The 17,768-nt window shown below is 39.7% G+C and overlaps 1 protein-coding gene across 4 annotated transcripts in view; it reads right to left on the bottom strand.

Moving 5' to 3' along the window:
• Positions 1-17,768, bottom strand: part of LOC143041013 (homeobox protein extradenticle-like) — a 186,049-nt gene that overhangs the window by 46,476 nt on the left and 121,805 nt on the right. For 2 of the 4 annotated variants that reach the window (XM_076212563.1, XM_076212561.1), the window contains exons 4-5: positions 12,794-12,890; positions 6,846-6,887 (exon numbers count right to left, since the gene is read on the bottom strand). In XM_076212563.1, the coding sequence (XP_076068678.1) occupies positions 6,846-6,887; positions 12,794-12,890 (139 nt within the window). The remainder of the gene's footprint in view (positions 1-6,845; positions 6,888-12,793; positions 12,891-17,768) is intronic. The other 2 variants (XM_076212564.1, XM_076212562.1) reach the window with 1 other exon arrangement.

Raw genomic sequence — 17,768 nt, forward strand, 5'->3', positions numbered from 1 at the left:
GGTAGTTCACGTTTGGCCAATCTTTGTTCGTATGTCAATTTGGAAAGCATTGGTGTCATCTTTGTCGTTGCTCTTTGAATTCTTTCTAATTATGTTCTTTTTCATGTCCCCTTGTTTTTCTTTTATCCCACTTCAATACGTCTTCTCTGTCAAGGACTTCCATACCTTTCATGATTCTATAAATGACCAGTAGATCTCCTCTTTCTCTTCTTTCTTCAAGGGTTGGTAGTTACAGTTTAGACAATCTTTGTTCGTATGTCAATTTTGAAAGTGTTGGGGCCATCTTTGTCCTCTTTGGATTCTTTCTATTCTCCTTATACAGTAGAAGCCCGATTTACCGAACTAATTCAGCCAAGGTCCAGTCCACTAAATTGAATTTTCCGCTAAATTGGAGGTCGTTTTCGGCCCCCTATTTAGCGGAATTTTCCGCTAGCTTGAGCTTATTTCCGCTAACTCTGGTTCGGTATTTGACTCCCTACGTAGCGGAATTTTCTGCTATATTGAGGTTATTTTGCTAAATCCTCTCGGTCATTTTCTCATATACATTATTTTGTTTTCCTATTATACCGTCTATTTCTACTTGAATATATTTCTGCTACAATTATACTTTATACATATACTGAATTATATATTATTGTATATATATTATAGTATGTGTAAATTTATATACCTCCAAAATACTAAATTATAAATTTTTCCTTGACTCCACCACCACAATCTGGTTACATCAGGTAACACTGGACTCTGAGACACGCATGTGGCCAGTTGACGGAAAATGCTCAACTTAGCGGACCGTTCCTGCTAAATTGAGCTATTTCCGTATACGCGTCTGGCCAGCTAGCAGAAAATGGTCAACTTAGCGGACCATTTCCGCTAAGTTGAGCATTTTCGTTATTGCTATTTGCAGTTCGCTAATTTGAGCTTCCGCTAAATTGAGATCCGTTAAATCGGGCTTCTACTGTATTCTTTTTTATATTGGGTGTACATAGTGTCGCAGTGTACTCCAATCTTTGTCTTATTAGTGTAACTAGTATTTTTTTTACCATTACTTCATCCAAGTAATTAAAAGCCACCTTTATTGATCTTAATAAATTGTAGGTTTCTCCAACTATTTTGTTTATATGTTTGTTTGGGGACATGTCTTTGGTGATAATTACTCCTAGGTCCTTTTTGGAACTAACTTTCTTTATTTCCTTTATACAGATTTTATATTGTCCTGATATTTTTTTTTTTCCAAATTCAATTATACTACATTTCTTAATGTTGAAGATCACATCCCACTTTTGACTCCATTCTCAGACCTTGTCCAGATCTCTCTAGTGATTCACAATCTTTCTCTGTACTTTCTTTAGTAGTTTTGCATCATCTACAAAGAAGTTCATGTAACATTCTACACCATCCATGTCATTTACATATATATATATAAATGTATATATTTATATATATATATATATATATATATATATATATATACATACATACATACATACATATACCAAAGGCTTTTTCCCCCTTACAAGGGAGGTAGCCAAAAAGAAAAAGGCATAAAACCATTCCCACCCATTTCATCTCTAATACACTCCACTCCCCTCCACCCTCTACCCTTCCTCTTATCTTGGCATCTCCTGGATGATGGGTCATCCCTGCATCTAGTCCACTGCCCTGGGTCAGAGGCAGTGTCACAAGACACCGCACATCCACAGTAAGGCTGCTTCATTATATCGGCGACCCCCCCCTCCTCTCCGTCCCCTCATGCAGAAAAGGAGAAGACAGGGAGAAATCCCTTCGGGCTGCATCAAATTCTTTCTCACACATACTACCTTACCCCCCATCCCCCCATCCATTCCACCTCATGCATCACATCATCATCCATATACAACCATTCTCCAGTCACCCCTGTCTTCTGTCCTCTCCCATCCTTCCTCAAAAGACATTCCTCTCTTCCCCAAAGCCCCTTTCACCCAATCCATCCATCTCATCCTAGGTTGCCACCTCATGTTTACTCCCTCCACATCTGCCTTCCATACCTCTTTTACTAATCTTTCTTCACTCATTCCTTCCATGTGTCCAAACCATCACAATACTCTTTCATCCACCCTCTCCCAACTCCCTTTCCACCCCTGTTCTCCTCCTCACCTCCTCATTTCTCACTCTATCCAGCTTAGTAACCCTCATCATACTTCTCAGACACCTCATCTCAAACACATTCAAACTCCTCTATTCCTCTCTTATGTTCCACATTTCTGCCCCATACAGTGCTGTTGGCACAATCACTCCTTCATACAGTCTCCTCTTAGCCTCCATTCCCAAGTGTCTATTCCTCATTACACTTTATCCACCAAGGCATTTACTTGCTTCTGTCAATCTACATTCTACCTCCACCTCCACTCCACCCTTTCCTCCCACATTCGCACCCAAGTATCTAAAACTATCCACTTCCTCCAGTCGCTCTCCCTTAACACTCACTTCCAATCTGCTGCCACTTTCACCCCTTTTACATCTCATCACCTTACTTTTATCCACATTTATCTTCAACTTTCTTCTTTCACACACTCCCAAACTCTGTCACCAACTTCCTCAATCCCTTCTCTGATCCTGCTACAAGAACAGTGTCATCCACAAACAACAGCTGGCTCACCTCCCACTTTTCTCCATTTTCTTTAACCATCTCCAATCCCTGACCCACTACCCTTCCATTTACCTCTCGCACCACCCCATCCATGTATAAATTGAACAGCCAGGGCGACATAATGCATCCCTGACAAAGTCCCACCTTTACCTCAAACCACTCGCTCTCTCCATTACTAATCCTGACACATGCTCTACTACTCTCGTAAAAACTCTTGACCGCTCCTAGAAGCTTTGACACATGCTCTACTACTCTCGTAAAAACTCTTGACGGCTCCTAGAAGCTTTCCTCCTATCCCGTATATCTGCAAAACCTCCCACAGTGCCTTCCTGTCTACCCTGTCATAAGCCTTTTCCAAATCTATAAAAGCCCAAAAAACATCCTTCCCCTTTCCTATAGCTTTCTCACATATCTGTCTTACCACAAAAATCTGATCTATGCAACCTCTACCTGTCCTAAACCCACACTGTTCCTCACCAATTACTCCCTCTGTTCCTCTTCTAATCCTCTCAAGATACTCCCACAAGCCTTCCCAACTACACTTAACAAGCTAAGATCAAAGAGGAGATATGATTACAGTATTCAGGTCACTAAAAGGGACAGACTACATTGACAGAAGAGATCTCTTGATAAGGGACAGGAGGGATTTAACCCGTTCCATATGATAACACCTACATAGGTGTCATGAGGCACGAGTGGGTATATGAGGATGCTGGCATTGGCATCTTGATTTATATTTATTTTGTAGTTGTAGCAGCCTTGCTGAGGATGTGCCGTGTATTCCGACACTGCTTCTGATCAAGGACAGTGAGTGAGATGCAGGGATTACCTGTCATCCAGGAGGAGCCAAGATAAGAGGGAGGGAGGGGGGTGGATGGAAGTGGAGTATGTGGGGATGGAATGGGTATGAGTGGATCTTATGCCATTGTTTTTTGGCTACCTCCATTGTAAGGAGGAAAGAGCCTTTGGTATATATATGTAGTTGTAGCTGAGTGACCCCTATATTCTATAACCTGGCTTGATCATATTTTCTGTGGTTATTAATATTCAGAGTGAAAGAGAATGAGTAATACAGCTGTCTTTATATTTTATAACATGAGTACTGTGATGCATCATCAAATCATCATACATCAGGCTGCTGATGTTGCCTGTGAGAATTTGATTCATATTGAAGAGGTTAAGAGGTCATCAGAACAAATTAAGAATGACTTTATGTCTAAAGGATGTAAAGAAATACATTTCCCATATAAATGCATATCTGGAATAACTTAGGTGGAATAGCCCAAGTTGGAAAAATTCAAATCTATCTGTATGGCAAGGGCTTTCTCCCCTTTACAATGGAGGTAACCAAGTCATAAGGAACATATCCACTCCCATCTACCACATTTTCTTCCTTCTCCTCTTAGCTCCCATGGATGACGGGTTATCCCTATATCCCACCCAGTGCCCTGGGTCATATGCATTGCAGAAAGACACAGCACATCCATAGTAAGGCCACTTCACTTAATCAGCAACCTTCCCCCCCTCCATCCCCTTATGCAGAAAAGGAGACAGGGAGAAATCCTTTTGGGCTGTGTCAAAATATCATTCACATATAACCACTCCCTCCCCATCCCATCCCCTGCCCCCTCCCTTCCTTGCATCACAGTATCATCTATACACAGCCATTCTCCACTCACCCTCTTGCTCAACACCCATTCATCCCATCCATCATCTGTCTCACCTTTGATTGTCCCCTCCAGTTCACTCCATCCACCTCTTCCATATTTTTCCCCTAAATTTTCTTCATTCATTCTTTCCATGTGTCCATACCTTCCCAGTACTCTTTCATCAGCCCTATCTGCCATCTCCTTTTCCACCTCAGTTCTCCTCCTCACCTCTTCATTTCTCATTCTGTCCAACCTTGTAACCCCTACCATACTTCTCAGACATTTCATCTCAAACACATTTAAATTTTTCCTCTCTGCCTCTCTTAAATTCCAAGTCTCTGTCCCATACAGTGCCATTTGTACAATCACTCCCTTGTATGATCTCCTATTTGCATCCATTCCCAAATGCATTTTTCTCATAACACTTTTTAATCCTCCAAGGCATTTATTTGCTTCTCTCAGTCTGCAATTTACCTACACATTCATTCCTCCCTTTCCTTCCACATGCAATCCCAAATACCTAAAGATATAAATGTCCTGCAGCCTCTCCCCTTAAGCTTATTTCCAACTCGCTGCCATCTTCTCCTCTTATAGAGCTCATCACCTTACTTTTACCCACATTTACCTTTAACTTTCTCCCATTGCATACCTTTCCAAACTCCACAACTAAGTTTCTTAATCACCCCTCTGACCCTGCCACAAGTGCAATGTTGCCAGCAAACAACAACTGGCTCACCTCCTACTTTTCTCTATTGTCTTTAACCATCTCCATTCCCCTACCCATTACCCTCCCATTTACCTCCTGCCCCCATCCCATAAGCCTTCCCAATGACACTCAACATACTGATTCCTCCTTTGTAAAACAGAAATATACTGGCACTCCTCCAGTCCTCTGGCACTCTACCCTCCCTTAGATACACATTAAACAACCTCACTAGCCAGTCCACTATTACTGTACCTCCCTTCTTCAGAAGTTTTGCATGATACCTTATTCTAAATCTTAATTCAAATCTGAATATGATCATTGGAAATCAAGGATATAAACCAAGTTGGAATTATAAATGAATTTGAAACTATGATAAATTGGAGAGTAGATGAAACCCCACAACCATTGTACCTTTCCTGTATACCACAATTAGGTAAATACACAAACACACACACACCTGGTAGACATATCAGCAGGATTGTGGGAGAGACATAAGGACCACTGCAGTTTTTTACTATATGGATGAAGAGACGGTGAAAAAACTCAAAGAAACACTGATCCATCCAGGACTAGAATATGTATCAGTGGTAAGGTCCCCACACAGAGTGAAGGATATAAGTATGGTCAAGAGCATACAGAGAGCATCAACCTAAATGGTTTCAACTCTGGTAGATAAATAATATGAGACACTAAAAGCAATGGATCTGTCAACACTGAATGATCAAGGAGAAAAAGGTGATATGATTACAATGTTCAGGTTACTAAAGGAGACAGATTACACTGACATGAAATCTCTTGATTAGGGATGGGAAGGCTTTAAGAGGTCATGGGAAGAAAGAAAGACAATGTCTAAAGAATATGAAGAAACAAAGCTTCTCTACAGATGCATAACTACCTGGAATAGCTTGGGTGAATAGCTCAAGCTAGAACAATATATGAATTCAAATCTAAATATGATAATTGGAAAACAAGGATACAGCCCAAGTTGGAACTATACATGAATTTGAAGCTAAGTACGATAAATGTGAGAGTAAGAGACATAACCCTGCAAGCACTGCTCCTTTCCTGTATACTATAATTAGGTACAATTAAGTACACACACACACACATACACATATACGCAAAATACAACTAGGTAAAACTAGGTAAATAGTTCTCCCACAAGATACAATTAGGTACAACTAGGTAAATACATACACACACACACACACACACACATCAGGATGGAGGACAACAACTTGTGGAGTCCTACAAGGGTCAGTACTAGCACATGTAAAGACATGATAGAAGGTACAACAAACTATGCAAACATGTCTGCGATAACACAAAGATTGTGATAAGTGTGAGAGATGAGGACTGTAGGTTGTTGACTGGAACTAGAAATGGAAAATGAATTTAAATATTTTCCAGAATATGCAAAATTTTAAGATTGGATACTTGGTCAAAATGACCATCACTGAATCATTCTATGTAAAGTGAGCCAATTACAAAAGAAAAATAAAAGAAAAAGAAAAAAAGGAGCTAGGATTGGAAAATTAATTTTGAATGCCTTCCAGAATATGCAAAATTTTGAAAACTGGTACTTGGGCAAAATGACCATCATTGAATTATTCTATGGAAAGTCAGACAATTACAAAGGCAAAAGAGGAAAAAAAATCTAGGTGTTGATAAGGGATAACCTGTAACCTAACAAACATATCAGTAAGGTGGCCTTTCACAACACGTATGAAGTGATGAAAATATCACAGAGACCCTAATCTACCCAAGATTGGAATATACAGCAATAGTATGTTTCCCACACAAAATGAAAGATATAAGCAAGATCAAAGGCATACGAGCAGCAACCAAAATGATTCCTAACCTTGCAGATAAGTCGTATGAGGAGAGACTGGAAGCACTGGCCCTGCCATCATCGAAGGATCGAAGAGAGAGAAGGGACTTGATTGTGATGTTCAGGTCATTGAAGGGGGTGGGTAAATTTGACAGAGAAGATCTCTTGATTTGGGATAGGACAGCATCACAAGGTCATGACCACAAGTTAAAAATGTCCAAATGTCTGAAGGATGTAAAATATTTCAGTTTTCCACACAGATGCTTAAACTCCTGGATTAGCATAGGAGCTGATATAGCACAAGCTAGAACCATAAATGACTTTAAACAAATTTAAACCTATGGTATGATGTACAAATTTAAAAGCGAGATGTAATAAGTGGAGAATAGGTGACTAAAGTAAGTGAGGAATTTAAGTTTTCCATATAGATTCATAAACTAATGGAAACTCCTAAATGAAATAGCACAAGCTGGAACCATACATATATATACACATATATATATATATATATATATATATATATATATATATATATATATATATATACTAAGAACATCTTCCTTTTCCACCCCATCTTAGCTCCTCATGAATGGTCATCCCTGTCCTCCACCATATTGCTCAGGTCATGTAATACAAAAAAACACAGCATCTCTACAGCATGGCCTGACAACTGAAACAGGTTTACCTCTATTGCTTCATTACATGGTTATCACCACCTCCTCATCCATTTGTGAAATATACAGAGCACACAAAAAAATTATATACATTAAGCCATTTCACTTCTCCATCCACTTACAACCACTCTCCATTCACACCTATATTTTGCCTTTTGAAGGGAGGGTAAAGCTTCCCATGTTGTCTGTGTCTTGAGGGAGGGAAGGAAGGAGGGAGAGCACATTGTTAGGTCTGGAGGCAGTTGCTTGTTATGTCAAGGTGGTTCTCTGGGGTCCTTATCAGAATCTAGTATGTTTAGGTTGTAAAGTTGTTCTTATATTTTGTTTCCTCATTAATCCACTATTTGTGTATAACCAAATTGAACAGTGTACATTCCTATCACCTACCACTAAATGGTGTGCAAGTTGAAAGGCAATTACTGCCTATAATATCACTTAGTAGAAAACTTGCAACACCACAGTGGTTGGCAATGGTCCTTAGAACTTCCCACAGACCTCTATGGGAAGAAATCTTGGATTATTGTCTGTATTGTATCACTGTGGGACTGTTTTCATGTCATTGGCTCAAAGTGGTAGGGAAAGGAGATCAGTAACTTGTTAGTTCTCCATGTGTGAAAAGTGTAAGAAATACAGTTGAAATTGATAATGAGAGATCTTGGTCCCTCTCCAGAGACTGAGCGCCAGTGCAACTCCTGATAGAGTTGAGGAGGTTGATGGCATTTTAAAAATGGGCAGCTTTGCTGTCCATCTTGCAGGACCACCACAAGCTGGTACCTGTCGGTGGTCCCAAAGGCTGCAGTTCAGAGATTTATCCCTGGTGGGCTGATGCAGTGGATGATATACATATATATAGGTATATACACTTTTGTAATATTGCAGTTTTCTTTGTGTTATAGCAAGTATTTTAGCTGTGGATGGAGTGTATCAGTATTTGTTTAATTTCTCGGTTTTGTTGGAGATGAATATGAGTTGTGTATGAGTAGTCAACCTTCATGGTGAGTGTTGTTTTCCCCAGCTGTTGTGTAATCTGTAAATATGGGCAGTGTGAAATGTGGTGTTGCTTGAGTTTCCTGTATTGGTACTATGTGTATGTTGTGTTTATGTAGGTATTCAAAGAGCTTTGTTTGTGATATTGTTGTTTATTTGTAGTATGTTTACATTTTGCACTGGTCCATTACTGGGCATGTTGATGCTTGGTGTATGTAGCTCCAATTTTCAGAGTAGTGGTTGATGTTAGTAAGTGCAGTGCATGTGAGGTGGATAAATGTGTACCATGTGGATGTGTGTGAGATATTTATAAATTTTGTGCATACAGGACAAGTGCATGGGCCTAGGTTTCTATGTCTCTGGCTAAAGGAAGGAGTGGAAGGACAAGTACTGGAATACTAACCTCCAAATATGAAATAAAAGAGTGGGAGACAGATGGATACGGAGTGAAAGGGAGAACTGAGCAAGTTTCAGGGACTGATTCAGAGACTAGGTACCAGCCCCTCAAAGTACCTGTGGGAATATAGTGCTGCATTGTGAAAGTGTGTCAACAGGGCCCTATTGACATGTGGAGTCCTCCATCCATTCTCCATTTTCTTCTTATTCTTGCAAGCACAAAATTGTAGCTCGCCTCTTTACATTCATCTCCTGATATCTATTTCTCATGATACTTTTCATCCCCCAAGACATTTACTTGCTTCCCTAAATCTATAATTCACCTTTATCTCCACTTCTCCACTCCCACTCCATGTGACCTAAATATCTAAAGCTCTCCATTTCCTTCAGTTTCTCACTAATTACCCTCATCTCTAACTAACCATCACTCAATCAATCTGTTGCCCCAGGTCTCTCTTGCATGAGACATATAGCTCCCAGGTAACTGAGATCAGCCACCAGATTGATCCATAAGTTGTTCAAAGAAAAAATGTTGTGCTGCTGTCTGGGCAGTGTAACAGGAAGTGTTTAGTGTCTTCTGTGTGATGGCTGCATTTGAGAAAGTTTGCCTCTGTGGTGAGGCCTATTCTGTGTTTGTATTGCCTTTGTTCTGAATGAATACACTTATGCTAGTGTGGTTCTTGCTTCTCTTGGGAGGGATTCTTGTGGGGTTGATGTCTGGCAGGGTTTGATGGAGAAGGGTGTCACACAATATCCTAACAAATAGCAACACTGCCAACTGTGAGAAGACTCCAAAGAGAAGACCCTGATACCTCCCAGCCACCCTCTCCCATTTCTAAAGCTGCACTGCTCTTCCCCAATTATTTCTCTTTTCCCCTCCTAATCCTCTCAATCAACAGCTATATGCTTTATCAACTACACTTAATAGACCGATTCCTCTAAAACGACTTCATTATTATTTATCCCCTTTTCCTTTGTATAGTGGAGCTATACATTTATTCCTCAATTCCACTGGTACACTCCTCTCAAGCACACCCTACACAATTTCACTAATAACTCCACTATAACTAATCTCTTTACCAGACACTCCATGTGCCAAAGAGCTAGCTCCTATCTTTATGTTTATTACCTGATTTATGTTTCTCATCACATTTTTCATTGCCCCCAGATATTTGCTTGATTCTTTCACTCAATGGTTTTCCTTACTCCACTCCTACATTCACTGCTAGAAGTGAGACTAAATTCATAAAGCTCTCAACTTCCTTCAGCCTCTCACTTTTAACCACATTTCCAATACACCCAACCATAGTTTCTTATATATCATCACCTTACTTTTACCCATTACCTTTCAGCTTTCTCCTACCATATACCCTCCCAAACTCCACCACTAACTGCTTCAGTCTATCCTCCAACCCAGCTACAAGCACAGTGCCATCTGCAAACAACAACTGGCTCACCTCCCACTCTCACTCACAATCTCCAAACCCCTGCCTAGCACCCTCATACAGTACTTACCTCTCTGAATGCCCCATCTGTATACATGTTGAACAGCCATGATGACATTAAACAATCATGGTGCAGCCCCATCCTCACCTCAAATAATTCACTCTATTCCCCACTCACACAAGCTCAACTACTTGTGCAAAAACCTACAACTACCCTTAACAGACTTTTCCCAATCCCATACATCTGCAACATATCCCATAACACCTCTCTGTTGACCCTATCATATATCTCCAAATCCAATAAAGTTCAAAAGACATCCTTACCCTTTCCCAAAAACTTGAATATCTGTCTCACTACATCTTATTTATGCACCCTCTTCCTTTCATAAACCTACACTACTCTTCCTCAATTACTCCCTTTGTTCCCCTCCTAATCTTCTTGATTAACACCCTCCTATACACCTTACTAACTACACTTAACAGACTGATCGTTAAAAGTACTACATTTGTGTCTGTCCCATTTTCCCTTGTATAGTGGAACTATACATGCACTCCTCAAATCCAGTACAACACTTCCTTCTTTTTGGCACAATGTATGAGTTGTTGTGTGGCAGTTGGAGCTCCAATCTATTGTATACTGATTTGTGTTGTGTATGTAGTGCATGCAAGGTGGATCCATGACTGGTATGTGTTGCATCTAATAGTACATGTTGGGCATGTGGATGGGACTTGGTTGGCTTCTATATCACAGGATATTTGGTGTATGAGGACCAGTGCTTGGGTACTGGCCTCCTTATGTAAAATGGGAAAAAGAGAGACAATAAGAGAATGAGAGACAGAAACAGAAAGACGGGGGTGGTGAACATAGTTGGGGAGAAGTGGTAAAGCAAAAAGAGAGTTCCTAGAGACCAGGTACCAATCCCTTGGGGCTCCACCTCCTTCTGGAGGTGGTGGTTGTCCACTTCCTGAGGAGCAGCATTGAACTGAAGGAACAATATTCTCTTCAGGTTTTCTGCAATGAGGCTGCAGGCAGGATTGACATAGCATTAAACCCATCCATAACTCATGAAGCAATGGGAGCCACCAAAGGAAAGATACCATTATCAAAACACCAATTCAACATCATCAATACTTCTCCCAAACAAGCTTCAAACCCACTATTCTAAAAAATAGGAAAATAACAAAATAAACATGAAAAATTAAAATAAACACAGATGCCACCCCTCCCTTCTCCAACAAAGATGTCTACCTATATATCAAAGGCTTCTTCCCTTTATAAGGGAGGTAGCCAGCCAAGGTATGCACCTACCCCTAGCCATCCCACTCCCATCTGTCACCCATTTGCTTGTGGATGAAGGGTCATCCCTGTCTAAAGCCCACTGCCTGGGTCAGAACCAATGCAGCAAAACAGTGCACATCCACAGCAGGGCCCCACCACTTCATTTATGTGGCAGCCACCCTCCTTCATCCCTCATGCATAAATAGAGATGATGAGAAGAAATCCCTTAAAGCCAAATCAATTCATAGTCCATTCAAAATCATTCTCCATTCATACCTATCTCTTGCATTCTCCCTTCCCTGTTCAACAGACATTCCCCTTTTACTTAAGCCCCCTTCACCCCATTCATCCATTTCATTGTCTTCACTTCAAGTTTGCTTCATCCACCTTTGCCTTCCACTCTTTCCTCATTCATTCTTTCCATGTGCCTTACCCATCCCAATATTCTTTCATCACCCCTACCTGCCAGCCCCTTTTCCATCCCTACTCTCCTCCCCATTTCTGACTCTATCCATCCACATAATCCCCCAACTATACTTGTCAAGCACTTCATCTCAGAACTTTTCACGATTTCAAGAATAAACTGGATGTGGACAGATACGAAAACAGGTCACTACAAGCATAGCTCCCATCCCGTAAAATACAACTAGGTAAATACAACTAGGTAAATGCATTCAAATTTCTCCTTTTGCCTCCCTTAATTCATGCAATGGCACAGGCACAATCATCCATTCATATAATCTCAGCATCCATCCCCAGACATTTACTTGCTTCTCTCATTCTTCAGTTTACCTCCCTCCTCCATTACATGTGACCCTAAATATTCAAAATTGCCCTCTCTACCCTCTACCCTCTCTCCTCTAAGACTTACTTCCAACTTACTGCCACCCTCACCCTTTATACATCTCATCATCTTGCTTTTATCCACATTTATTTTCAACTTCCTCCTATCACACATCTTTCCATACTCCAACACTATCTCTCTCAAACCCTACTCTGACCCAGCCACAAGCACAGTGTCATCTGCAAACAACTGATTTACCTCACACTTCTCTCAACTCTCTCTAATCACCTCAAATCCTCTGCCCATCACTTTGGTATTTACTTCCAATCACCTCATCCATCCACCTCAAAAATAGACATTATCAAAAGAGCAAACAAATAAACAAATAATATATGCATATACTCTGGACTTACCTGCAGCTTTCTTGGCAGCATAAAGATTGGCCTCCTCCTGCGCTTTCCCAATGTTCTTCTTATATCTGATCCTTTTGTTGCCAAACCAGTTAGAAACCTGAGAAGATATCCATGGCTATTAGAATAAAGTGAAAGCTCTAGGATTAAAATAAAAAATTATCATGTAGCCTTCCGACACCTCCTTTTGTTAATACCTTCATATAGGTCTAATTCTAAACCAAGAAAATGAAAGAAAAACTAAAAGAAAAAGAATATATGCTCACACTACAGTGGCAAAAATGTAAGTATACTCTTATACTAAAATCCAATAGACTGAAGCTTCTGGTAAAACTATTCCTAGAATTTTGTAATGTATACTTCACCAGTAATTTTCTATAAGTTTGTGTATATGTGTGTGTGTATGTATTAGTGCTATGTTAGACCAGATGATCTCTCAGTAAGCTATCTTTAAATCATTAAGAGTTGGAATTTAGGTCTTCAGTAAAGTGGGGGTGAATTTGTTTAAAGTCACACCCTGTCAGACATGAAGTTGACTGCACTTTAACAGGCACAAAAACACATAGGAAGTTACAGTATAAGAACAACATGAAGGTAGTTTTAAGTAACCAGCACCTGGAAACTCAGCTGGGCCAAGCAGACTTTGAATAAATGATCTTCTGTACACCAGTTTACCAATTTACCAAGCTACTGTATGTCCCCTTTTATTACCTACATCATAAGTCTTGCAATTATTTCTAAGACAGGCATATTTGCACTTCTTTATCTATACTCCTTAACATTGAGCTTATTCTGGAGACTGCTCCAGGTGAAAGTGGGGGAGGAAGAGCTGCTTTGAATAATGGGCTGGTGGGTTGTGCTTGTTCAGGCCCATCTAACATCTTGATGCTACCAGAGAAAGGCACAGCTTCTTAGCAAAGACATAGAAAACCTAATATTGCACTGTCCTTCACTCACTTCAGACTGCAACACATGACAATGAGTGATTCATGGGCCAAACCAGTGTCCATGGTTAGTTTCATAAGGGCTGCAGATAACCTGCAGGAGAAAACCAGAACAATGGATTGATATAATCCTAATAAGAAAACCAGATGAAAATTTAGTCAGCTTTCATTAACCCATATTGCTGGTTCTTTCAAGAATAACAGCATTTCAAACATTATTAATGTAGGTTCCTTTGCATCCAATCTTCCTGGTAAGATATCTCTGGATCCGATATGATAAATCTCTGCAGATAATCATTCATTCTTTGTGTCTTGACAAAGTTTTTCATTGAAGGCTTTCATATAGTGCCTGATCTTCTGTTTCACACCTCTCAGGACTCCTTACCCACATATTCAAATTAGGAGAGCCATGGCATTATTGGTATCCCCACCAATCCTGAGGGGATGATGGAAGGTATACAACCCTCACTCCCTTTAGAATTTTGGTCAAGGGGGATGGCCTATGTAATTATCATTCTGAGTAATTATTTTCCTGGAGGGGATAATTACCAACAAAAATCCTGGAAGGGATACATCTCCATCCTCCATAATCTATGCCCATGATAAAGATTCAAACTTCCTCAGCATATGGTGTGCTATATGAATAATGTTGCCACCAAAAAGCATCCAAACATCTTAGTCCCTTATTATCTCCTACAACATGTTGAGCAATTCTAACTTCCTTGAAGAATATAATGGAAGTCCAGAAATCAAGTGCCACCCCTTCACAAATGCACTTTCAGATGGAGGTGAGAGGCTGGTAGGTTTTGAAAATATGCTGGGATGAAATAATCCTCTCCAATATTCAAGCTGATGAATAACTATTGATCCAAGGAGTGTTATATTTTGTCATCAATAACCAGTACTTCTATCCTTGGAGACAATACCACAACAGTGGTGGAGTCATAGATGTAGTAAAGGAGATAGGAGATATTTAAGGATGGTAGAAGAAAGGAAAAGAAAGGAAAAAAGGTGGTGGATGGGAGTGGAATGGATGGGAGTAGGTATGTACCTTTGACTTCGTTACCTCCCTTATAAGGGGAAAGCTCTTGGTATAGATAGATAGGTAGAAGACAGGAAGGATAGTAAATGTGATAGTAAAATATATCATAATTTTTTCTTGAAAGGTGATTAATCTATCATGTAAGAATGCTGCATGAATGATCTGAGGGAGTGTCCAGTTTAGTTTATTTTTTCTTCCTTTTAATGATTGGGTTTCCAATACTTTTTCTTTATATGATTTGTCTAATAGGATGAGAATCAACTTGACTGTTGTTCTTTGTATTCTCTTGACTTCATGTATATCCTTCATTTTGTGCAAGCACCACAGAACTGCTGCATATCTGGAGTGGATTAAACTATCAAATTTTTTCATCACTTCTCTGCACATGGAGTGTAAGGCCCTCTTTTGTCCATCAACACACTGTACATCTCATCCACAAGCTGGCTGATGTTTGTTGGGTACCAAATTATCCATGAATATTATCCCCTTCTCCTCTAATCCTCCTGCAAATGTTTCATTTCATATGGAATAATAGATGGTCTATTGTACTTTTGCCCATCTTCAATATTACACAATTTTTGGCATAAAAATTAATTTCCCACATTTGGCTCCAGACATATATTCTGTCTAAATATTTTTGTAATAACATGCAGTCTTCATCTTCTATTCTCCTTAAATCATCTGCAAGCATGTTAGTGTAGTTTGTCATTCCCTTATGTTATTTACATGAATAAAAATAATGGCCACTGCCAGTATTGACCCTTATTGGACTTCACTAATAATTCCCTCCATCCTGAAATCTTATCCTTTACTACTGTCCTTGGTTACTGGTTTCTTAGTAAATCCCCCATCCCTTCCAAGAGTCTCCCTTATCCTCTAATGTGCCCCCAGGAAACTAGCCATAGCCATAAGTCACTAAGTGAAGATATTTTATGTTGCTGTTTGGAAAGGGTGAATGAAGGGTAATGTGGTATAAGGTGCTCTATGGCTTCTGAGTGGTGATTGCACATGTGGCAACTGAAATCTATTGCCCGGTTGATTCTACATTGGTATGGGATGATGTGGGATGACCCACATACTCACAAGTATATGGTAGCAGTTTCTATTCAATTGAAAGTGTTTGTCACCCTTGAGGAACTCGAAGACATGTAAAATACCTTCAACAATTACATTCTCACCACTGATGAGAAGTTTAATTGAAAGTGTCCAAGGTTGAAGAGTGGTGTGGCACCATGTGATATAGTGGACAATGTATAGCTAAGTCATGCTGCCAGATTAACTAAAAATCTGAAACAACATGGGACTATGAAATGGTGAACTAGAGCTCTCTTGAGAAGATACAATCACTGAGGGTGTTGAGGGCTATTTCAATCCAAACAACCTCAGACCTACTCACAGAACCCTTAAGAAACTCTAGTTCAAATCTTTGACCCAGGTGAGTACTGTCCAACTGGCTAATGTGCAATTAGTGTCAGACATGGAGGTTTGATTAATTGATGGGACTAATATTATTTACCTGCAAGTTGGACATGAAAAAGAATCAATTCTCCATCATCCATCTTTTAAAACCTATAAACACCCTCAGCTCCATCTGGAGGTAGAGCCCTAAAGGGTTGGCACTTCATATCAGGCACAATACTTCTCCCTCTATCAGTTTTGATTATTTCTTCCCTTCCTTCTCTTCCTGCTACTCAATGACAGAGAAACCAGACTTATATTAACACAACACAGACAACAGTCTAAAGTTTCGAGAGAGAGAGAGAGAGAGAGAGAGAGAGAGAGAGAGAGAGAGAGAGAGAGAGAGAGAGAGAGAGAGAGAGAGAGAGAGAGAGAGAGAGAGAGAGAGAGAGAGAGAGAGAGAGAGAGAGAGAGAGAGGGGGGGGGTAGAGGTAGGTAGGTGTGGGGGGAAAGAGGGAGAGAACAGACCTTGGAAGCCATAAAATATGGTAAGTTGATTTCTTTGTGTTTGTATGGGGTAATGTTTCTTAATGTCCTGTCACTGGCTTATCATGTTTTGTTGGAGAACTGTATGTCTTCAAGTAATGTGGTAAGCCCTCCCTTGTATTGTGTTCTGTCTACTTTGATTGTTTTTGCTTATCTGTATACAAGAAAAGAGCTATGCTCATGGGGTCCTGTCTTTCTCCATGTATAATATCTGTTTAGAATTTGTGCATGCAGCTTGGGCTATATTATTTAGCCTATTCCAGGAGTTGACACGTCTCTATGAAAAATGGTTTCTTGATATCCTTCAGATATGCCAACCTACCTTCATTTTATCCTCATGGCCTCATGACCCCCTCCTGTCCCAAAGCAAAAGATTTTCTTTGTAAATTCTGTTCACTCTTTTCACTGACTTGAATACTATTGATGACGACAGTTCCAATGTTTCAAGTCTATATGTGGAAAGATGAAAATCATTTTCATTGTTGCTCTTTGTATTCTCTTAATTTTTTAACATCTTTCTTTTTGTATGGAAACCACACCAGTGAATATTCTATTATTATTACTTTCAAAGTCCTCTATAAGGGGCACCATTGTAGCCTTCCAATGGAAGGAGTTTGTGATGTTAAACCATATCACATCACATTATTTTTTTAATCTCTTCATCCATGTAATGGAAAGCAACTTTCATGTTCATTAACAGTCTGTATGTCTTACTCACAATCTTGCTATAATTGTCAGGTAACATGTTATCCTACCCAACACTCCCAGACCCCTCTCTTCTCTTATTTTTGTAACTGATTAATTTCCTACTGATTAATTCATTCATGATCTTTTCACACTTTTGCTCATTTCCAATACTTTTTTGGGGTTTTGAATTTAATTTTTCATACTTGGTTCCAGACTGTATAACGTCTATACATTTTTATAAGGTCTTATAGTTTTCATTTTTTATTCTTTTCATGATTTACATCTGTAAAAAAGTTGGTGTAGTTGATTGTACCTTCCAATGTATTACTTTTGTAGATCAAGAACATTATGAGAACCAATA

This window comes from Oratosquilla oratoria, chromosome 30 (assembly GCF_046742065.1).
Source record: "Oratosquilla oratoria isolate Oo_2021 chromosome 30, ASM4674206v1, whole genome shotgun sequence".
Taxonomy (NCBI): Eukaryota; Metazoa; Arthropoda; class Malacostraca; order Stomatopoda; family Squillidae; genus Oratosquilla; species Oratosquilla oratoria.